Below are 23,907 nucleotides of genomic sequence, written 5' to 3' on the forward strand. Positions count from 1 at the left end.
AAATATCTTAGGCTGAAAATCCATGGTTCTGGTTTTCAGCTTTCTCCTTATGAGAAAGTCGACTTTTAGGATTCATTAAAGTCTATTGATATTAAATAATATAAAGAAGCAGGCCTCAATTCATGCACACAGAATTGAAACTTGGCACACAATAGATCATGCTTCAGTTTATATTTTCTAAAACACTCTGTTAACTTGCCTATAAGAATTTTTGGTGCATCTTAGGGAATCAAATTTTCTAGACCTTAGTTGCTCATTATATATGTGTGGTTTTAGGGAGGAAGCCGAAACAGCACCAGTAATTTGAACAGGGAATATTAGCATAACAAATTAATCATGAATACAAAGGAGTTAAACCCTAAATGGGGTAAAAGAAGACTCTCGAAGGGGTCTTGGGATAGCAAGTTTTGAAACCAATGATTACAATATCTAGAGTGAGAAGAGCTGAGAATATAAGGACAGTAATTTAGCAGAGGGCCCTCCCAAGACAAGACTGAGGTTCAGATCTCCTGGAAGAAGGCAGGAACAGGCATCCTCCATTGTCAAAAAAAACTTGCCAGAGGGCACATAGCACAGCTAGTGGGCCACTGAGTGGGGAGAGTGTGGCTTGAGAGTGAAGGTGACTGGAACTGATCTGTGAGAGTCCCTAGGCTCCAGTGATCAATAATAAAGTGCCAGCGCTGGAAGGAAAGTGCCTTCCACTTGCTGTTGCTTCACAGTGTCCCTTAAGCTTTTTCTACTGTTGAAATAAACATTGTGTCACTGGCCAAAAAGAAATATTTAGAGAGTGTGCCTCTGATATCACAAACCAAGGCAAGGAAGTTGGGGTTGTGTCAAGAAGTGATTAACTGGCACACTCACATATATGATGAATCTAATTTAGGTGTCCAACCATTTATTTTTAATATAATGGCCAATATAACATGTATATGCTTTCTGTCATCCTCTCACTCAAGAGTAATACTTCCCAAAATCTTAGATGCCCAGAAGTAACTCACATGAAGAAAATAGGAATACTTTGAGACAATAGGTTTCCCTGGTAGCTCAGATGGTAAACAATCTGCCTGCAATGCAGGAGACCCACGTTCAGTCCCTGGGTAGGGAAGATCCCCTGGAGAAGGAAATGGCAGCTCACTCCAGTGTTCTTGCCTGGAGAATCCCATGGACAGAGGATCTTGGTGGGCTACAGTCCTTGGGGTCACAAAGAGTCGGACACAATTGAACAATTAGCACTAATACAAACTACTAAGATAATAAGTAGTTGCGTGAATTATGGTAAAGCAAAGAGAATATGCCTTACCTCCTAAAAGTGATCCAATTCATATAAGTATTTGTAGTCTGCATACAGACCCCATCAGTTCAGTTCAGTTCAGTTCAGTCGCTAAGTCGTGTCTGACTCTTTGTGACCCCATGAATCGCAGCACGCCAGGCCTCCCTGTCCATCACCAACTCCTGGAGTTCACTCAGACTCACATCCATCGAGTCGGTGATGCCATCCAGCCATCTCATCCTCTGTTGTCCCCTTCTCCTCCTGCCCCTAATCCCTCCCAGCATCAGAGTCTTTTCCAGTGAGTCAACTCTTTGCATGAGGTGGCCAAAGTACTGGAGTTTCAGCTTTAGCATCATTCCTTCCAGGACTGATCTCCTTTAGTATGGACCAATTGGATCTCCTTGCAGTCTAAGGGAATCTCAAGAGTCTTCTCTAACACCACAGTTCAAAAGCATCTATTCTTCGGCACTCAGCCTTCTTCACAGTCCAACTCTAACATCCATACATGACCTCTGGAAAAACCATAGCCTTGACTAGACGAACCTTTGTTGGCAAAGTACTGTGTTAACATTTATAAAAGTAGTTACACTGTCCACAAACCAGTGGATTTAGTTTGTTATTTTTTGGTGGGCTTCCTTGGTGGCTGAGATGGTAAAGAACTGACCTGCAATGTGGGAGACCCAGGTTCAATCCCTGGGTTAGGAAGATCCCCTGGAGAAAGGAATGACAACCCACTCCAGTATTCTTGCCTGGAGAATTTCATGAACAGAGAAACCTGGTGGGCTACAGCCCATAGGGTCGCAAAGAATCAGACACGACTGAGCAACTAACACTTTCACTTTTCACTTTTGGTGTTTTGGGTATGAACAGTGAAAAATGCCATTCTCTAATTATGAAGCCACAGATTCAATCAGTCATCCAATTGATTAGAAGGATTTATCTATCATTCATCTACTGTTTAAATGTTTCCTCTATGATGCCCAAATAAATAATTTCTAGTATTTAACCAGATATATGCGTGAGTGGTTTAGGGACTAATTAAAAGTAATCATTTTTATTTTGTATCAGGAAGAAAGGAAGCCAAGGAAGCAAGTTTCCTTGTATTTGATATTCTACAGGTTATGCCTAATTTGAATTAGGATTCATTTTCCACAGTGGCAATTCCCTTGTTTATAATTTAAAAAGCAATGATAATAGTAGCATCAGACTGTATTACAATTGCATCATGGAGGTAAGAAAGCAATAACCACTTAAAGCACTGTAATTACGTCAATGTTATTAAAACCTCTATGTGTGTTTTTAAATGTCAAAACCCTAACATTAATTACCTTTCTGCACTGAAGCATGAAATAGCTTCAAAGTCCTTAGCTAAACAAAGATTGTGACTAAATTAGGAAAGGTAAAGTCTGGTCCTGACAGCATCAAAAAGATTTGGCTATAAAGGAAAAAAGTATGTGTTACAGAACCATATGTTTGGTATTTTCCAAACGGACCATATTTCATGTGATTTTATTTTTCTTTTCAATTAAGGTGGCTTGTCAAACACAGACTTAAATGTACTTTACATTTTATATCTTCATAAGATTTTTCATGTAAAGATGTGTACAAACTGACAACTCTCTATCATACCTCTGGTCCCAATTTCTGGTTTGGAAAAATGGGTCCATTAGTAACTGTACAATGACAACACAGGGACCAGAAGATTTAGCCACAGTCAAAAAACAAAAGTAGTCTTAGATACCTGAATTTTAAAATAAGGTGTATGAGCTGTATTCTATAAAGTGTCACAGATATAGCTACTACCATTGAGCTTCTTCAGCTAAATTGGAGACAGTGTGGTATGATGGTAGAAATTCAGATATGCTCATCATACAGGACTTACTTCTTTCAAGTTCCAGCCATGCCTTATGCAGGTGATGGGGGCCTGGGAAAGATACCCAATCACTGAGGCTCAACTTAACTCATTTGGGAAGACAGCATGGATTGAGCTTATAGAGCTATTTATTGTAAGGACTGAAAGATCTACTCCTCAAAAAGCACTCAAAACAGAGCTTGATGCGATAAGTATTAGCTGTTTTACTTGAAATATGCTACAGTCTGGGTTCGATGCAGAATACAGGATGCTTGGGGCTGGTGCACTGGGATGACCCAGAGGGATGCTACAGGGAGGGAGGTGGGAGGGGGGTTTAGGATGGGGAACACGTGTACACCCATGGAGGATTCATGTTGATGTATGGCAAAACCAATACAATATTGTAAAGTAATTAGCCTCCAATTAAAATAAATAAATTTATACTGAAAAAGAAATATGCTATGGTTTTTTGTATCCATGTATTAGGAGTAAAACAATTTAATATTAGGTTGGTACAAAAGCAATTGTGGTTTTGGACCATGAATTTTAAATCATTATAACTAGGCTCAAATACATCTTTATTTATCAAAATAGGAACCATTACAATCAACATATTTTTGCCAATTAAAAATAAGTTTGTTTATTCCTGCAGCATAAATATCCGTGCTTCAGGATTCAAATAACTCTTGAAAGCATTTTCTGCCTCCTGCTGGCTATCAAAGCATTTTCTATGCAAAAACTTTGTCGAGATGCTTGAAGAAGTGGTAGTTGGTTGGCAAGAGGTCAGGTGAATATGGAGGATGAGATAAAACTTTGTAGGCCAATTTGTTCAACTTTTGAAGCATTCATTATGTGACATGTGGTGGCGCACTGTTGTAGAGAATTGGGCCCTTTCTGTTGACCAGTGCCGGCTGCAGGCACTGCAATTTTTGGTTCATCTCTTCTGCTGAACATACTTCTCAGATGTAATGTTTTTTCCAGGATTCAAAAGGCTGTAGTGGATCAGATTGGCAGCAGACCGCCAGTGACTGTGACCTTTTTTTGGTGCAAGTTTGGCTTTGGGAAGTGCTTTGGAGCTTCTTCTTGCTCCAACTGCTGAGCTGGTGGTTGCTGGTTGTCTATAAAATCCATTTTTCTTCACATGTCAGATTCTGATCGAGAAATGGTTCGTTGTTGTTGTATACAATAAGAAAAGACAACACTTCAAAATGACGATTTTTTTTTTTTGGTGGTCAGCTCATGAGGCACCCACTTATTGAGTTTTTTCACCTTTCCAGTTTGCTTCAGATGCTGAATGACCATAGAATGGTCGATATTGAGTTCTTTGGCAACTTCTCACATAGTTATAAGAGGATCAGCTTCGATTAAGGCTCTAAATTGTCATTGTCAATTTCCAATGGCCGGTCACTGCATTTCTCATCTTCAAGGCTCTCATCTCCTTTGCAAAACTTCTTGAAACACCACTGCACTGCAAAACAGCAATTACTTTTGTACAAACTTAGTAATATAGAATAGTTTAGGTAAATCTGACATTTTATTTATTCCCCGCCTCTTTCCTGCTTATTTTGTCTCTCACCCTCTGCTATTGGTTACCTTCCTATTTCTGTTCTCTTTATTTATACATTTTATTTCCTGTAGCCCCTCTTGTATCTTTGTCTAATGACTTAAAGCACTCTTAAAATATCTCCAGAACATTTGGTCTTCTCCCCTAAAATTGGGCATATGAAAAAAATTTGGACATATGGTTTGATCAGACATTCTGACCTAAAACATTAGGTTCAGGGTTAGACTTCATCGATTACTTATAAAGACCAGAAGAGAATAGAAAAAAGCTGAATTCAGCACTATTCATCAGTAAGACTTCCAGAAAAAGAAATGAACACCACTACCCAACTCTCAGATATTTTTACTTGAAAACATTACATGGTAGCTTCTTAAATCCATACACATAACTTAATAACTAATGTTACAATGCCTGAGTTTACAATTCTAAAGAATTTGGAGATGACTCTGTTTATTGATATATTTCTCTTTGGAGCAGTATCTTATTCACCTTCACTTTAGTGGCCATATTTCATCATACCTTATCTAACTGCAAGATGAAGATAAGTTAAAATGAAAAGAAATTACAGCATTACAGGGGAGACCATCAACCAATGTAAGAAAAAAAGGGCAACAAAAGAATGAGGTCACTGCAGCCACTCAGACAGAATTTCTAAGTAGGTATTCAGGTTCTGACAGCTTCTATCCAAGGACCTTCTTCTACCTATTGTCAGGCCTTCTCACTTGCCCCCAACCCTAATTATTCTACTAACCTCATATCCAGATCTAAATTCTCTAAAAAAACTTTATCTGAAAGGTCTGTTGTTTTTCAGTAGAGACAAAATGTCATTTATTAAATGCACCTCTTCTTAGTGATTAGTAATATCTGGAATGGAGGAATGAAGGGAGGAAGGAAGGAGAAATGAAAGAAGGAAGAAAATCTAATTTAATTCTAAGGTGTGAACTTCTGGTATTAGTAATTTAAACCAAACTAATCTTTACAGATGGTATCCGCACCTCAGTGAAATATACACTTGAACCTCAGAACTACCTTTTCTTGTTCTGAATGTGGACTTTCATCCATCCTCTGATGAGAGAACATTTGCAACTTTCCCATGACAGTGCTGCTTGCCAACCAACACTTGCATTTCTAACGTTTTGCCATCTTAGTGCCCCCATCACAGTGTTTGTGAAGTATCTAAAGAGTTTCTTCCACTTTGCCCTTCTTCTTTTATAAAAATGAATTTTAAATAGGAAAATGAAAAAGAAGAAGATGAGGGTCAAATTTACTACCATTGAGACAAAGATTGAAATCATCTGTACCAAGAAAAGGCTCTCATTGGACTGACTTACATGCAGATCATAAATTCAGCTGTTTAGGAAAATAACTTTAATGGATGCACATTAGTAACTGGATGTTAAGATATGAATCTGTGGCAAGTTTTTGCTGAGGAACAAAGAAAGTCACTCAGCTCAGTCACTCAGTCATGTCCAACTCTTTGTGACTCCATGGACTGCAGCACGCCAGCCTTCCCTGTCCATCACCAACTCCCGAAGTTCACTCAAACTCATGTCCATTGAGTCAGGGATGCAATCCAACCATCTCATCTTCCGTCGCCCCTTCTCCTCTCGCCTTCAGTCTTTCCCAGCATCAGGGTCTTTTTGAATGAGTCAGTTCTTCTCATCAGATGGCCAAAATATTGGAGTTTCAGCTTCAGCATCAGTCCTTCCAATGAATACTCAGGATTGATCTCCTTTAGAATGGACTGGTTGGATTTCCTTGCTGTCCAAGGGACTCTCAAGAGTCTTCTTCAACACCACAGTACAAAAGCATCAATTCTTTGACAGTTTTCTTTATAGTCCAACTCTCACATCCATACATGACCACTGGAAAAACCATAGCTTTGACTAGATGGACCATTGTTGGCACAGTAATGTCTCTGCTTTTTAATATACTGTCTCGGTTGGTCATAACTTTTCTTCCAAGGAACATGCATCTTTTAATTTCATGGCTGAAGTCACCATCTGCAGTGATTTTGGAGCCCAAAAAAATAAAGTCTGACACTGTTTCCATTGTTTCCCCATCTATTTGCCGTGAAGTGATGGGACTAAATGCCATGATCTTAGTTTTCTGCATGTTGAGTTTTAAGCCAATATTTTCACTCTCCTCTTTCACTTTCATCAAGAGGCTCTTTAGTTGTTTGTTTTCTTCCATAAGTGTGGTGTCATCTGTATATCTGAGGTTATTGATATTTCTCCCAGCAATCTTACTTCCAGTTTATGCTTCATCCAGCCCAGCATTTTGCAAGATGTATTCTGCGTATAAGTTAAATAAGCAGGGTGACAATATACAGCCTTGACGTACTCCTTTTCCTATTTGGAACCAGTCTGTTGTTCCATGTCCAGTTCTAACTGTTGCTTCCTGACCTGCATACAGGTTTCTCAAGAGGCAGGTCAGGTGGTCTGGTATTCCCATCTCTTTCAGAATTTTCCACAGTTTGTTGTGATCCACACAGTCAAAGGCTTTGGCATAGTCAATAAAGCAGAAATAGATGTTTTTCTGGAACTCTCTTGCTTTTTCGATGATCCAGTGGATGTTGGCAATTTGATCTCTGGTTCCTCTGCCTTTTCTAAAACCAGCTTGAACATCTGGAAGTTCACGGTTCAGGTACTGTTGATGCCTGGCTTGGAGAATTTTGAGCATTACTTTGCTAGTGTGTGAGATGAGTGCAATTGTGCGGTAGTTTGAGCATTCTTTGGCATTGCCTTTCTTTGGGGTTGGAATGAAAACTGACCTTTTCCAGTCCTGTGGCCACTGCTAAGTTTTCCAGATTTGCTGGCATATTGAGTGCAGCACTTTCACAGCATCATCTTTTAGGATTTGAAATAGCTCAACTGGAATTCATCACCTCCACTAGCTTTGTTTGTAGTGACGCTTTCCTAAGGCCCACTTGACTTGCTATTCTTTGGAAATCTGCATTCAAATGAAAACAAGATGCTGAATGAGGTTTAAAATTACCATGCAAGAACTGCAAAGCTGACCTGATTCTTAGTCCCTCACACATATCAAGTGTGTATACAAATATGGAAGTTGGAAAGGAGAAAGGAATGTTTGGGGGTACCATTTGCATAGTGAAGGCAACGCAAGGTGGAGTGCCAGAGGTACTGCCCCTTTCAACATGAGTCAACACACTGACTTTAAGGAAACAACTGCAGTGGTCTAGGGGACCTCCAACACAAGGGTGGAATTTGCTAGAATGACTCAAATTCACTAAAACTCAGCTACAGTGTTATTTGGGGAGAATAAAAAGAGTGGGACAAGGAATGGCAAAAGTCTGGTACCTGGGTGGCTATAAAGTTACCCATAGTATGAAGCAGAAGCTAAGTGTCTGTTCATGGTCAGAGGTAACAGCTCTCTATGAAGTGTCGACATTATAGATCCATCCTTAGACTTTGCTCACTGCATCCCCCTGGCTGCTTTGGGTCATGCAGGCTACAATGAGGGAAAAAGTAGCTGCAGTCCAGGTGATGACTTGCTTGTTTTCCTCTGTCTCTCCTCTGGGCAGGGGGAGACAGGGCCCAAGCACAGAAGTGAGTTTGTACTTGTTCATGGCTCTAAGTGGGGGATAGGGGAGGGGGGAATGCCTAAATAAGTTCCCAGGGTGGGGAACAAGGCTTTAGATAAACCAGAGGAAAAAAAGAAAGATAAAGAGCCACTCTAGTCTTTTCTTCAGCCTGTAGCTGCTACTGCAGCTCTCCCCTTCCCTCCCCTTGGACTCCATCTAGCTTCTCCTGGCAGCTGTGATGTGAAGGGTGTAAATGGTGAATTTACTGCTAGGGCTTCGAGTAAACTTGGCATGAAAAAGAAAAGGAATTTTAAATCACAGCTTTGTATTTTGTGGCTATGGCATGTAGATGTATGATAAAAACTGATGGAAACTGTTGTTATGTGCTTAATTGCATAAATGCTAGAGGGGTCATCTCCACCAGGGAAAAGAGCAAAGTTAAAAAAAAAATGTTACTGGGACACAGCTCCCTTGCTATCTGCCACCCGTGGGCAGGTTGGAATTGAAACTCTTAGTGCTGGAATCAAGTCTCCAACTGATGGTTTTTTTGCTGTGTTTTTGCCAATGGGAGTCTTTAGGGAAAGGGATGTTTTCAGATGAAGATACATATTTCGGATTTTAGACAACAGTTTTTATTTTGCTAATGAGCTCTCTAAAATCAGATTTATGACCCCTTAGAGGCTGATAATTTTCTGCCCTGATGTGTTTATTTTTTTGTGGGTCAACTTGAACTCTAAGACTGACAGGGTGAAAAGTGCTTGGGAAAGCCTGGCTTGCCTCTTGGACTTGGAACACAGGTGTCTGGCCCTACAGCGTCTCTGCTTTGCTACTGCTGAGAAAAACCCGCTGGCATTTTTGATATGCTGAATTCACAGGTTCTAACTGCTTGGACCTGACTCCAAGCTAAAACCTGATACTGCCCACTATGGGCTGTTTTATGGTCAGTATTGAGTTGTGTTCAGCTGAAAGCAGACACAGGCTCAATGAATGGGACTCAGACTCTGGAACTGCTAGACATTTATTTAGGACACTCTTAGAAAACTACTAGAGCTCATCAATGAATTTGGTAAAGTTGTAGGCTATAAAATTAACATCAAGAAATCTATTGCATTTCTATACACTAACAATGAAAGATCAGGAAAAAAAATTCAAGAAACAATTCCATTTACCCCACATCAAAAAGAATAAAATACCTAGGAATAAACCTACTTAAGGAGAAAAAAGACCTGTACTCCAAAAACTATAAGATAATAATGAAATAAATCAAAGATGACACAAACAAATGGAAAGATATACCATGTTCCTGGGTTCAGTTCAGTTCAGTCGCTCAGTCGTGTCCGACTCTTTACAACCCAATGAACTGCAGCACGCCAGGCCTCCCTGTCCATCACCAACTCCGAGAGTCCACCCAAACCCATGTCCATTGAGTCGGTGATGCCATCCAACCATCTCATCCTTTGTCGTCCCCTTCTCCTGCCCTCAAACTTTCCCAGCATCAGGGTCTTTTCAAATGAGTCAACTCTTCACATCAGGTGACCAAAGTATTGGAGTTTAAGCTTCAACATCAGTCCTTCCAATGAACACCCAGGACTGATCTTTAGAATGGACTGGTTGGATCTCCTTGCAGTCCAAGGGATTCTCAAGAGTCTTCTCCAACACCACAGTTCAAAAGCATTAATTCTTCGGTGCTCAGCTTTCTTTATAGTCCAACTCTCACGTCCATACATGACTACTGGAAAAACCATAGCCTTGACTAGATGGACCTTTGCTGACAAAGTAATGTCTCTGCTTTTCAATATCCTGTCTAGGTTGGTCATAACTTTCCTTCCAAGGTGTAAGTGTCTTTTAATTTCATGGCTGCAGTCACCATCTGCAGTGATTTTGGAGCCCCAAAAAATAAAGTCTGACACTGTTTCCACTGTTTTCCCATCTATTTGCCATGAAGTGATGGGACCAGATGCCATGATCTTTGTTTTCTGAATGTTGAGCTTTAAGCCAACTTTCTCACTCTCCTCTTTCACTTTCATCAAGAGGCTCTTTAGTTCTTCTTCACTTTCTGCCATAAGGGTGGTGTCATCTGCATATCTGAAGTTACTGATATTTCTCCCGGCAATCTTGATTCCAGCTTGTGTTTCTTCCAGTCCAGCGTTTCTCATGATGTACTCTGCATAGACGTTAAATAAGCAGGGTGACAATATACAGCCTTGACGTACTCCTTTTCCTATTTAGAACCAGTCTGTTGTTCCATGTCCAGTTTTAACTGTTGCTTCCTGACCTGCATACAGGTTTCTCAAGAGGCAGGTCAGGTGGTCTGGTATTCCCATCTCTTTCAGAATTTTCCACAGTTTATTGTGATCCACACAGTCAAAGGCTTTGGCATAGTCAATAAAGCAGAAATAGATGTTTTTCTGGAATTCCCTTGCTTTTTCAATGATCCAGCGGATGTTGGCAATTTGATCTCTGGTTCCTCTGCCTTTTCTAAAACCAGCTTGAACATCTGGAAGTTCACGGTTCAGGTACTGTTGACGCCTGGCTTGGAGAATTTTGAGCATTCCTTTACTAGCATGTGAGATGAGTGCAATTGTGCGGTAGTTTGAGCATTCTTTGGCATTGCCTTTCTTTGGGATTGGAAGACCAATATTGTCAAAATGACCCAAAGCAATCTACAGATTCATTGCAATCCCTATCAAATTACCAATGGCATTTTTCACAGAACTAGAACAAAAAATCTGAAACTTTGTATGGAGACATGAAAGACCACAAATAGCCAAAGCAATTTTGAGAACGAAAAACAGGGCTGGAAGAATCAGGTGCCCTTACTTCAGACTACTCTACAAAGCTATAGTCATCAAAACAGAAGGACTCTACTCTGTGGGGTCCTAACAGTAGGACACCACTCTGTGCAGTCTTAGCTCTGTAAACATCTGGATGCTGGCTGGACCAGCTGGGTCACTTACAGATGCCTCAGAGTGAGGGTGATTCTTCAAGGGGCCCATTTGAAATTGAGCTGTAGGTGCTCTGTAGTTCAGATGCACAGCTTGATGGCATTCCTCACTTGTGCTTCCTGCTGAAAGCTGCAGATTGTGTGAGGGCACTCAGGGGGACCCCTCTGCCCTGCTGGACGATCCAACTTTGGAACCCCTGTGCAGGGCAGGGTGGTAAGGAGAGAGGCCTCACCACTGTCAACTTATGTTCTGCTTTCCCAGATTAGGTGCAGTTTGCAGCAGTGGACTGACAAGCTGACTGCACTTCCCTCACCTTTCTCCTGCTGCCCAGGCTTTAAGAAGGCCCTTGGACCATTCAGTGCAGCAGTCTTCACAAAGGGTTTGATCTTTTCTAGGCTGCTCACCAGATAAATGATCAGGGCAAGAGGCATGGGGGAAGGGGGAGGTATATAAATCCATTTTTCCAAATGTTAAAAATCAGACTTTTGTTATCAAGCAAAGGCTCATGTGCCCATGGCACAGAAACCCAAACTCTGACAGTGGGTGTTTGCAGGAAAGTAAGAGTTTATTTGTAGGATGCCAATCAAGGGAGGGGCCTTCCCTGGTGACTCAGATGGTAAGGAATCTACCTGCAATGCAGGAGGCTGAGGTTCGATCCCTGGGTTAGGAAGATCCCCTGGAGAAGGGAGTGGCCACCCACTCCAGTATTCTTGTCTAGACAGAGGAGCCTGGTGGGCTATAGTCCATGGGGTTGCAAAGACTTGGACATGAGTGAGTGACTAACACACACACACACACACACACACACACACACACACACACACACAAGGGAGTAGAAGACAAGCCTCAGATCCTGTCCAACTTGGTCTTTGAGGTAGGGATGTTTTATTTTTTAATTTATTTTATTGAAATATAGTTGATTTACAATGTTGTGTTAATTTCTGCTGTATAGCAAAGTGATTCAGCTATCCACTGTGCTGTGCTCAGTCATATCCAACTCTTTGTGACCCCATGGACTATAGCCCACAAGACTCCTCCGTCCATGGGGATTCTCCAGGCAAGAATACTGAAATGGGTTGGCATGCCCTCCTTCAGGGGATCTTCTCAACCCAGGAATCAAACCCAAGTCTCCTGCATTGCTTCTTTATTGTCTGAGCCACCAGGGTGTATATATATATATATATATATATATATATATATGAACATATTCTTTTTCATATTCTTTTCTATTATGGTTTATCACAGGATATTGAATATTGTTTCCTGTGCTATACAGTAGGACGTTGTTGTTTCTCTATTCTATATGTAATAGTTTGTATCTGTTAATCCCAAACTCCCAATCCATCTCCACCCACCTTGGCAACCACAAGTCTGCTCTCTATGCTGTGAGTCTGTTTCTATTTCTTAGATATGATCTTTTTTGTGTCATATTTTAGATTCCACATGTAAGTGATATCATATGGTATTTGTCTTTCTCTGTCTGACTTACTTCACTTAGTATGATAATCTCTAGTTCCATCCATATCGCTGCAAATGGCATTATTTCATTTTTTTTTATGAATGAGTAGTGTTCCATTGCATATATGTACTGCATCTTTAGGGATGCTTCAAAGGAGAGAAACAAAGTCTGGGATTAATCATTGTCTTATGACCATTTCTGAACCATGGTTTTGGGAGTCAGGATGTCTCTGGTTTATGAATCACTGGCCAGGTGGACCATGGCTCGGGGGTCTGTGAGTTCATTTTGCCCTGGAGAAATAAGCTGAATTTGTACATTAATGATAATATTTATAATAGCAGTTTTATTACATTAATGATGTTATTAACAACAGAAATTTTAGTCATCTAACTGGTTGATTAGTGTTCAGTTAGCACAGGATTGAGGTCAGAGGGGACAAGAAAGGAAATAAAGTTTTGGATGGAGAGAGTAATCATAAACTTGGTAAGGGCACTTGGTTTTAGTCGGACTTGGTTTCAATTTCACCCTGATCAGTTCCTGAATATGATGTGTCTTTTTGTTTCAGTTGTAAAAATGTTCTGTGAAAATGCTTGTGTCCCTCTTGCCAGTGAAAGGTCTGGACCAAAAAGAACTAGTTAGGAAAAAGTGTAAAGTTAGGATTGGTGATTGGGCTCACAGATCTTGTAACAGTGGAGACGTAGAACAAGAAACCTTCAACACCTAAGTAGGCGCAGGGTGAGGGTGAGGCATTCAGGATCTTTGCTTTTCAGAATTGCTTCTGGGAGCTTTATGCTCTTTCTGAAGAAAAAACATTCCTTCGGGCTACCTAGCAAGCTGCTGTGGGAGTGAGTCAGATTCAGATGGGCAGCCATGCCCAGATGGCTTATGACTGTGACTGTGAGAGAGCCCATCTCTTTTGCGGTCCCCACTCACTACTTCCAAATGCAGTTCACCCCTTGGCAGGTGATGAACTGTCACCGGCAAAATGTTGGAATAGACCGCCTCAGGCAGTCCCTCTGAGAGCAAGGACTGAACGGAATGACTTCTGAATCATACAGTTTGAGAACCAGAGGACAAGAGGAACCATGGTGGGAAGCCACTCTGGGGACACTATGAGTTCTTGGACATGCCCGCCCCGTGCATGTCCTCTGTGGTGTGCCGGAACATCAGAAATTCTGTTTCCAGGGGACACATGTGCAGTCAGGGATTCAACGTCTTGGATTGTGACACCCTGACGATTGTGACACTGCAGGGCTTTGGGGTTAGCCTCTCCTTCCTGGCCAGAGCTTTGCTGGGCCCTGAATTGATGTTTATGGCCAGCTTTAAAAAAATAAAAAAGTTCAGACAGAAAGTTATAGAGGAAGGCCCTTGGCTTTCTAAGATAGACCTTTTTGGGTAATGGGGTGTGCTTTAACTGGCTTTGTGGAGATCACTTCTACAGGTTGGCCTCTCCCTGATGTGTTAGGTTCTACTGATCATAATTCTGTAAAGACTCCTCAGCCAAGGGAGTGGATTGTGAAGACAAGTTCACAGAGCAAGAGTGAGACTGCTATCTAGAAGGACCTGCTTGCAGGGTTGGCCCTTGGCTGATATCTGGGAACTTTGGTTTAGGGAGTATTCTCTTCCCTCCTTTCCCTAACTCGTAGGAGTGGCTCTCTGGGCCTAGACAGTTGATGCCAACAATGGGGTTTATGCTGAGCCCCTGCTTCTGTGTATTTGGGATTTTGGTACCTCTTAGGTCAAGGGTGACCATGTGACTAGCCCTCAAGAAAAACCCTAAATTCTGAGTCTCAAAGGGCTTCTGTGGACAAGAGATACTATACACACATTGCTGAATTTTTATTGCTAGGAAAAGCGTGCTTGTGATCCCCCAAGGGAGGGGGAAAGCAAAAGGAACCCTACATGTGGATTCCCCCAGGCTCTGCCTGTCTTTTCCCCTTACGATCTGCCTGTATATCCTTACCACGTCTCTGTGTAAGTCTTAGCCCTAAAGACAACTCTAGGCAGAGACCCACGAGACCTGGCAGATCCCTGAGTGGAATGGTGATCTTGTGGCCTCCTAACACAGCCACCAAAGGATATCTGAAATATTTTCTTATCACTTTATAGATGTAGATTATTTTCAAATTTCAATTGATCACTGCCCTAAAGTTTAGATATGAGACCTGCCACCAGATAGTTTTTTAATGTGTAAAGGAACGTACATTTCATACATTTCAAAATATTTTTTAAAATCTAATGTTTCTATTGAAGTGTAGTTGATTTATAGGATGGATGGACAACAAGTTTCTATTAAATAGCACAGGGAGCTGTATTTAATAATGGGATAAACCATAATGGATTGGGGGCAGGAGCAGAAGGGGACGACAGAGGATGAGATGGCTGGATGGCATCACTGACTCGATGGACGTGAGTCTGAGTGAACTCCGGGAGTTGATGATGGACAGGGAGGCCTGGTGTGCTGCAATTCATGGGGTCGCAAAGAGTTGGACACGACTGAGCGACTGTACTGAACTGTACTAATAACGGAGAAGAGTATAAAAAGGAATGTATCTGTGTATACCTGAGTTACTCTGCTGTACAGCAGAAAGTTTAACATTCTTAATACTATCTTTTGACATAACTCATTTTCTTTGGAATCCTAAGTATTTTATTTGCTGCATTATCAAGAGCCTCATTCTGAGAAGATGTCCATAGATATATCACACTGCCAAAGAAGTTTGCACAAAAGAAATTTCAAGAGTCCTTGCAATGGGTTATTAACCTGGACTAGATGTATTAATCACTGATGAACAATTTATTACCTATGTGAATAAACATTTAGTGCCCTAAATTTTATCCAGGGACAAGAAGAACTAGCTTCATTGATTGCATTTAAAGGGGCAGCAGTAGCCAACGATAAAGTCACTTTATATTTCATACCATACTCATTCAATGTGACAGTTATATATGTAATGCATCTAAAAGGTGAGATAAAATTGGGGATTTAGAATGATGTTGATTTTCTGGAACTATAGAGCCTCCTTATAGAATATAAGTTTCCTGAACTTTATTTACTGTCTACAGAAAAATCCCACAGTAAAACTCTGAAAAACCTTCTATTTCACTTTCAGTTACCTCTCTGATCAGAGATTTCCACTCGACTTTGTACAAAGACAGTCTTCCCCACAGCTAATGGGAGTGGCAAAGAGACAGAGCAAACCTACAAAAGTAATTTTTGTTTACATTGCCTAGGTGTTTAATATTTTTTGAAGCTGTCCTTAAACCCTGATGAACCTTTTCACAACCAAATGAGTGGTTAACAACTTAACATTATAACTTAATGTTCCAAATTTGATTTCAGCAGGTTCAATGGAGAGACTATGATAAAAATAGTGTATGAGTGCAAACCCCCTTCTCTGTCTTTAAAAGATGTACAGAGATGCATTTCCTGTTGGGAAATACTCCTTCGCAGTGACACAGCATGGAACAGAGGATTTTCTCATCGTCTGTAATTAGAGTTTTTCTTTAACGGACTACAAAAATATTGTGTGTAAAAATAATAAGAAACTTTATTTTACACTATTTTACACTTCTGCCCATAGCTGCTCCATTGTGCTTCATGGTGAACAGCACAAGTGTGGCCCGCGTGCCTTCACAACTTTGCACAGAGCATCTCCAGCATCATATCATCCATACTGACTGTGCCAATGATGGGCCTGAAGAACAGTTCAGCCAGGGTGTTAGCGCTGATGAATCTCAGAAGGAAGAGGGCACTGTTCAGTTCGGCAAACCTGGCCCGGTACACCCCGTGTGTCATCCTGACGTGTTCGCTCAGTATCTGTTGAGTTCCCCACTGAAGTCCCTGGATGTACTTCACGCACTGCAGGCCTGGCAGGTCTGCAGGAGAAAAATGGCAGAAAATAACTTGTTTAGAAACACTCACTCAGAACCCTTGACTAGCTTTTTCAATAGATCCTTTTGCTTCCTTGAGGAAATGAAAACCCACTCTAATATTCTTGCCTGGGAAGTCCCATGGAAAACGGAGCCTGGCATGCTGCAGTCCATGGGGTCACAAAGAGTTGGACATGACTAAGTGACTGAAAAACAAATGATATTTAGGGATGGGGGTGGGGGTGGGGCTTCCCAGGCGGCTCAATGGTAAAGAATCTGCCTAACAGTGCAGGAGACTCGAGTTTGATCCCTGGGTTGGGAAGATCCCCGGGTTGGCAAGATCCCCTGGAGAAGGACATGACAATCCACTCCAGTGTTCTTGCCTGGGAAATCCCATGGACAGAGGAGCCTGGTGGGCTACAGTCGTGGGGTTACAAACAGTTGTACACAACTGAGCACATACACATACCAATTAAAACAATGCTCAGGCTCCCTGGTTAAAAGTTCTTTTCAACAAAGAAAGTGCCAAACCAGTTCTAAGGTTTCAGGAGCAAAGCCTCCAAGAAGGAAACATCATGTGACTTATTTAATAGTCACTATGTTTGTAGGTTCATATTCAAAAACTGCTGGTCCTGAGCCAAATGCATATTTAACTCAGTAGGACCGTTGAATATAGTTTAATGAATAGCACTGCTCCAGTTCACTCGCTATGCACTTACAAAGACATTAAAATTATTTCAAGAAGTGTGCACCTTATGTTTTACCTGTAGGAAATGGGCCTTAGTATAAAGGTGAGAAGTTTTGCCAGCTAACATTTCACCATCCTCCCTTGAATTTCCCACCACTGTAATGATTACAGTGCATGGTGGTGGACTTCACAGCTGTCAACTGTGACTGACAGTCTCATTTTAATAATTTGCCTGCAGGCTGATTTTAGTCTGGAGTCCCATAATAATTTAAGAGTTAATACTGGCCACTTGGTTCATTGTACCATGACTTCTGTATTGGGGAAGGTTTTTAAAAAAGTGATTCCAGGGACTTCCCTGGTGGTCCAGCCTTTCAGTGCAGGGGTTTGCGGGTGTGTTCCCCTGGCTGGGGAGCTAAGATCTCACATGCCTCCTGGCCAAAAAACAAAAACAGAAAACAGAAACAGTATTGTAACAAATTCAATAAAGACTTTAAAAATGGTCCACATCAAAAAAATCTTTTAAAAATGGATTCTAATGAGCATTCCAAAAGGCTCTTTTAAAAACATTTTAAAGTAAGCAGTCTTTAAAGGGTTAAAGAGTAAGCATGAAAACATCATTGATTGCAACATGGTGCAAAAGTAACTTTTCAAATACAACCTGAGACCCAAGTAAAAAAGAATGAAATACAATACAGGGAAGATTAAATTCCTGTTAAGTTTTATAAAGAGGGTGGTAAGAGGAGGCTGCTTTTAAAAGTCCTTTAATCCTACACAATGGTGATATTACTGGACTATTACTGTAAACTCTTTAACTTGTATTTAAGTACCAATTTACCATTCAGTTTAAATGGTGTTGATTATTGTAATAATTTTCCTTCCCATTTTCTATGAATCCAACAGAAAAGTATTTTGAAAGCATCATGCTCATTGTCAGAGTAACAGAACCAGCCAGTGTTCTTTTAGAAAAAATACTGGCAATAGGCAAGTTATTTCTATTATAGGCAAGTATCAAATCTGATCGATGAGAACAAAAATAGCACAACATCTATAATCCATATTCCAATTCTGATTACCCCAGTCCATGCATTACCATCCCCTACTACCTACAGTTCATTATCCAGGCTTGAGACCCAATTTTACTGCACTGGGATTCCATTCACGTTGTTTTGTTGTTTAGTTGCTAAGTCATGTCCGACTCTCTTGCAACCCCGTGGACTGTAGCCCACTGGGTTCCTCTAGCTTCAGAAGAAGCTTGCATGAAACCACCAAAAATTGGAAGCTCCACCAGGTCTAAATTCATGGTTTATTAAAACTTCATCTTGTGAACTCTACTCTTCTCTGCTTTCATACCACACTCCTCTTTCTCCATCCTCCTCTAAAAGTGCCCTCCCTGCCCCAACCCTGCCCCCACTGCCCCACCAAGACCTACCCTGAAATTAATTTGAGGAAAGAGAAAGGCAGATTGATGGATTCCATGGGAGGGGGGAGGGACATTTTTAAACATAAAGATCAGGGGATACAAAATGATAAACACCAAAGAAAGGCCACACACTTAGCAGGCAGTACTTTTTCCCAGATAAAGTATATTTGTATTTAAAGTATACCCAACTTGGGTGGATTAGACTCCTTTGAGAGAGAATTCAGAAAAGCAGGGGAAGAGTAAGGGATGCAAAACAGGGTGGAGGAAAAGGTAAGCCAGTGGGATGTAAACTTCTGAAAGCTTAGAGCTTGTCTTACCTTTTTATTCCAGCAGAACAAAGCACATGGTAGATGTCTAATAAAATGCCTGAAGGAGCAAGAAAACAGTCTTCCCAACTATCTTAAGAACCACGTGAGAATCCATTACTATGGATGCACATTTGCAAACCTTGGACCAGAGCTACTGAATCAGAACTTCCAGAGGAAGAACCTGGAAAGATTTTGAATGACCCCCACCCCCAAGAGCACAGGCAAGTTTGGAAAAATGGTATAAGCAAAAGGTAAACTATAATGATCACTGGGATAAGCTGAGGTCTCTAAGTCCTGAAATGTGAGGTCTGAATTATCATCCCATTAAATACTGTTCTTGACCACTGCAAACATGCTAGGTAGGAAGCAAGGACATAACCCCAAGGACATGACAGCAAGACGCCTGGTGTCAGGATAAAGGATGTAGTGGGAGCATGGTGAAAGCTATCTGAAAATTTCCTGCCCACCCACGACCCTCTTGGAAAGATGCTGGTCCAAGATGACTCCAGTAGTAGGACACACTCGAGACAAAGTGCTGGGCTGTCCAGGGAGATGTTCTTGGATGATTTGGTTGTGCTTAGCAGGGCAGTGTTCAGCACCCAACAGGCACCCTGAAAGTGTGGGGCAGTGTACATCCCCTTGGGCCCAGGAGACTCACGTGCCACAACTCAGTGGCCATTTACTTTGGAGTAAGGTCGCTTGCAACTAGACTACCTAATCTGCCAAAGGGATGGAGGAAGAGCGAGAGGCCCAGGGGGTTGACAAGGAGGTCTCTAGGATATCTAAGAGAAAGAGATGGCAACCCCCTCCAGTATTCTGGCCTGGGAAATCCCACGGACAGAGGAGCCTGGCAGGTTGCAAGAGTACGAATGACTTAGTGACTAACCAGCCACAAGGTATCTAAAGGCTCTAAAACAGCGCTCCTGCTTGCAGTCCTGAACATGTCTTTTTCCTATCCCTTTGCTAACCTGTCACATTTAGACGATGAGATAGTTCAACTACTTAGGACCATTAAAATGACCACTCAGAGGCAGACCCACGAAACACCGAGTCCAGTGTTCTTCCTGCCAGTACCCCCCAGGGGATGGATGGTCTCTCTACGGATCCTTAACAAATGTTTCTTTTCTTGCCAGCCTTAACAGACTTCTGCCGACAAAAAAAGCCTCTGGTAAATTTCAGAGCTGAGTTTCACAAACAGATGTTGCAGAATTTGCAGCGAACCCAAACTTTATTTTCTTTTTTAAAAGTACGCTAGTGGATTTAGAAGATTTGACAAGGAATATAGCCAAGTTCCCCAAGCCACAAACTTTTCTGTGGTAACAAAAAGATGTGAGAGATCAAGTACAAACCTTAGCAAACAGCCCCCCTCCTCCTCTCGGCTGGGTTTCTGAAGCCACCACTCCCTGCCCCTCACGAGGAATGGGTTTCCGGAACTCCCCTATCTCTGCTGAGTTAGTCAGGATTCCTCACTTGTGCATCCTCAAACTCCCCTAACTGAAAACTCTTCGAGTGTCTGCGCCCCGGGGTAGGTACTGCGGAGAAAAGCCAGAGCCGAGGCCGGCGCCCTTACCCGGGTTGAAGAGTACGGTCCCCTTGAGGTAGGCGTACTCCTTGGTAGTTATATCCAGGCTCCGGCACTTGGCAAGGAAGCCCTTGATGGTTTGGACCTCGGCGGCCGAGGGCAAATACTCGGCCTCCAGCGGCAGGACCGAGTGCGGCAGCAGTGGGGGTTGGGGCGGCGGCTCGTTGCCCGCGGTCTCCCGCCGCCTGGTGGCGAGGATGCTCTGCAGCAGGCTGGGCTCAGAGGTCTCCACCGTCTCAAAGTTCAGGCGGTCCTGGGCCAGCTCCAGCATGAGCAGCGGCGCCCAGCAGCTGCGCAACAGCACTAGCTGCTGGTCCAGGGGGAGCACCTGGAAGCAGGGCAAGTACTTGACGAAACGCAGCGTCTTCAACAGGCCCGCCGACGCGGCCTCGCAGACCACCTGTGGGCTTTTGAGGGTCACCCGCCGCCTCACGCCGCGCGCGGGGTCCCACCAGGGGGTCCCCGGCGGTGCCTCTCGAGCCAAGTCCGTCGGCTTGGCGCCCGAGGGCACGTGGCAGGGGAGGCTGCCCAGCCGCGGGTGGTCTTCGCCGCAAAAGCAGCAGCGGCACGGGAGCGCACCGGCCTGCCCGCCCCGCAGTTCCTCTCGGCCCCCTAGCCTCCGCGCGCTGTAAGAGCGGTCCCACCACGCGCCCCCCGGCTGCGCCTCGGAAGCTTCCGGCGCCACGTGCGTCTGCTTGGCGCTGGTGAGCAAGCTGTACAGAATGCTGCCCTGCCGCGGGTGGTCTTCCCCGCAGAAGCAGCAGCGGTACAGGAGCACCGTGGTCCGCACACCCGTCAGCCCCTCTCTGCCCGCCGGGGGCTCAGAGCCACAGGAGCAGCCCCAGCACGCGGCCCCCAGTCCTTCCTCGGGCGCCTCCGGAGTCTCCTGCGCTTGCTTGGCGTTCATGAGCAGGTTGTAGAGGATGCTGCCCTGCCGCGGGTGGTCTTCCCCGCAAAAGCAGCAGCGGTACAGGAGCACCGTGGCCGGCGCACCGGTCAGTCCCTCTCTGCCCACCGGGGGCTCAGAGCCACAGGAGCAGCCCCAGCACGCGGCCCCCACCCGTGCCTTGGGCGGCTCCGGGGTCGCTTGCACTTGCTTGGCGCTCATGAGCATGTTGTACAGGATGCTGCCCTGCCACTGGTGGTCCTCGCCCGCCATGGCCCGCAGTGCCCGCAGCCTGGCTCTGTCCAGTGGCCGCCGCTTGCGATCTATTTATACTGAGCGCGCACGCACGCGCATCGGCCGTCTCCGCCCGGGCAAAGGCGCGGAGCGGGGCGCGGCGCTGGGTGTGTTCGCCTGTGACCTCGGCGGTTCAGAGGGGGCAGATGCACCTCACAGGCTAAAAATGGAAGAGGAGAGGAGGCATGGGCGCTCCTGGACACTTCCCCCCTTCGTCTCACTACACCCTTCCCCGCCTCTGGAAGACAGCTGAGCGCAGGGAGCAGGTATTGGGGGCACGCTTCCAACTCTCCATTGAACTCTGGCGTCTCATTGACTCCCTTTACTGGGAGGGCAGGGTTATCAAAAAGGGCAAAAATCTATTTCCATGCCTTCTTTGCAAACTTACATTAAATGACCAAACTTTGCATGACTTAAATTTTGTTTATGGATAGGGAGGTCTTATTTTCAGGGACTTGGAAAAATACAGACCATGGACCAGCAGTATCAGCGTCATAGGAGAACTTGGTAGAAATGCCCAGTCTCAGGCCCCAACCAGACCGTCTGACTCTGAATCTGCATTTTAACAAGATTCTCAAAGGATTTGTGGGCCTGTTAAATTCTGAAAAAGCACTGGTCTAAGAATGCTATCATAAGCTTCTTGTTCAATTCAAGCAATATTCATGAGCTCCCACTCAGTTGTAGCTGTTGTGTTAGCTGGGGACCATGTGACCAGGGTATAAAAGTGGCTAATATTCTGGAATATAATAATCAAAAGGGGCTAAAAAGTTGCTACAGAGAGAACTTTGAGTTCTTCTAGCGATATTGGGTAGATGTGCAATGCACATTTCTCCTCCCACCTTTTCTGAGCAAATAATGAGAAACACAGGAAGCCTGGATCCTTTGGTCCTCACTTGCCATTGGCCTCTGCTCAAGCTCCTTAGAGGCAATGGGATGGGCAGCCCCACATCACCACCTGCCCCCTGATTGCTTCACCAGCCATCTGGTTAACTTGAAATCACAATCTCTTAGTCCTCAAATTCCTTATCGCTGAAATGGGAAGTTTGTTTAGTGATCTCTTGGGTCCATGACTGAAAACATGAAGCAAGGGGACAGGTGAATATTGGATCCCATGTTTCTCTCTCTCTGTCTGTCTCTGTGTGTGTGTGTGTTTGGTTGGTTGGTTGGTGTTAGTTTCTCTGAGATGTGGAATTCTGAGCATAAGAGGAAAAGCTCGGGGACACTGATTTTGCATTCAACCTGAAATTTTATTCTGCCTGTGAGCAGCCATATAACACAGTGCTTAAATCTTCACACTGGCACCAGATAGCCTTGATTTTAACTCTGGCCCTGACACTCTGAAGCTCTGGTGGCCTTGGGCGATGTATTAGTTTCCTACTGCTGCTGAAACAAATTACCACCAATTTAGTTGACTTAAGGCAATTTCCCTGGTGGCTCAGATGGTAAAGAATCTGCCTGCAATGTAGGAGACCTGGGTTTGATCCCTGGGTTGGGAAGACCCCCCAGAGAAAGGAATGGCTACCCACTCCAGTATTCTGGCCTGGAGAATTCCATGGACAGAGGAGCATAGCAGGCTACAGTCCATGGGGTTGCAAAGAGTTGGACACGGCTGAGAGACTTTCACACACACACACACACACAGTTCTGGAGGCCGGAAGTCTGAAATCATTTGTTTCATTGGACTAAAATCAAAGTGAAATTCCTTATGGAGGCCAGAGGGGAGAATCTGTTTTCTTGCCTTTTCCAGCTTCTAGAAGCTCCTTATATTCCTTGGCTCCTGGCCACATCACTTCTACCTCTGGCTTCCATTTCCTTTCTGACTCTTATAAGGAACCTTTTAATTACATTGGGCAAATCCAGAAAATCCCGAATAATCTCTCCATGGCAAAGTTCGTAATTAAATCACATTTGAAGAACATCGTTTTATCATGTTAGCTAACATCTTCACAGGTGCTGAGGATTAGGACATGAACATCATTGGAGGCATTATTTAGTCATTCACGGGACAGTTACTCAAGCCACCTCTGCCTCAATTTCCTTATTTGTAAAACATGGGCAGTAGTCTCTGTCAGGTAATCCTCCTATGTGAGTTAATTCATATAAAATATTTGCTTGGTACTCAAGTGTTGGATGTATCAACCATTGCCTCTCCCTTTTTAAGATAATATGAGAGAAGTTTATGGCTTCCTGGATAGCTCAGTTGGTAAAGAATCCACCTGCAA

At 43.4% G+C, this 23,907-nt stretch overlaps 1 protein-coding gene and 1 long non-coding RNA gene across 2 annotated transcripts in view; one reads left to right on the plus strand and one right to left on the minus strand.

Moving 5' to 3' along the window:
* Positions 1-16,160: 16,160 nt before the first annotated feature.
* NR0B1 (nuclear receptor subfamily 0 group B member 1) lies at positions 16,161-21,886 on the minus strand. Its single transcript, XM_018044060.1, has 2 exons — positions 20,494-21,886; positions 16,161-16,513 (listed from the first exon to the last, which is right to left on the minus strand). The coding sequence occupies exons 1-2, from the start codon at positions 21,662-21,664 to the stop codon at positions 16,269-16,271; spliced, it is 1,416 nt and encodes a 471-aa protein (XP_017899549.1). The 5' UTR covers positions 21,665-21,886; the 3' UTR covers positions 16,161-16,268.
* Positions 20,476-23,907, plus strand: part of LOC108634368 — an 85,856-nt gene continuing 82,424 nt past the window's right edge. Inside the window, exon 1 of the long non-coding RNA XR_001917592.1 lies at positions 20,476-20,521. This is a non-coding gene — a long non-coding RNA (uncharacterized LOC108634368). The remainder of the gene's footprint in view (positions 20,522-23,907) is intronic.

The sequence above is a fragment of the Capra hircus genome (assembly GCF_001704415.2).
Source record: "Capra hircus breed San Clemente chromosome X unlocalized genomic scaffold, ASM170441v1, whole genome shotgun sequence".
NCBI lineage: Eukaryota > Metazoa > Chordata > Mammalia > Artiodactyla > Bovidae > Capra > Capra hircus.

Bases quoted from the DNA above. Each gene is read 5' to 3' on its own strand.
- NR0B1 (XM_018044060.1), bottom strand. From the start codon at position 21,664: ATGGCGGGCGAGGACCACCAGTGGCAGGGCAGCATCCTGTACAACATG. The intron at 16,514-20,493 runs GTAAGGGCGCCG...TTTCTCCTGCAG, and splicing joins GACCGTACTCTTCAACCCGG to ACCTGCCAGGCCTGCAGTGC.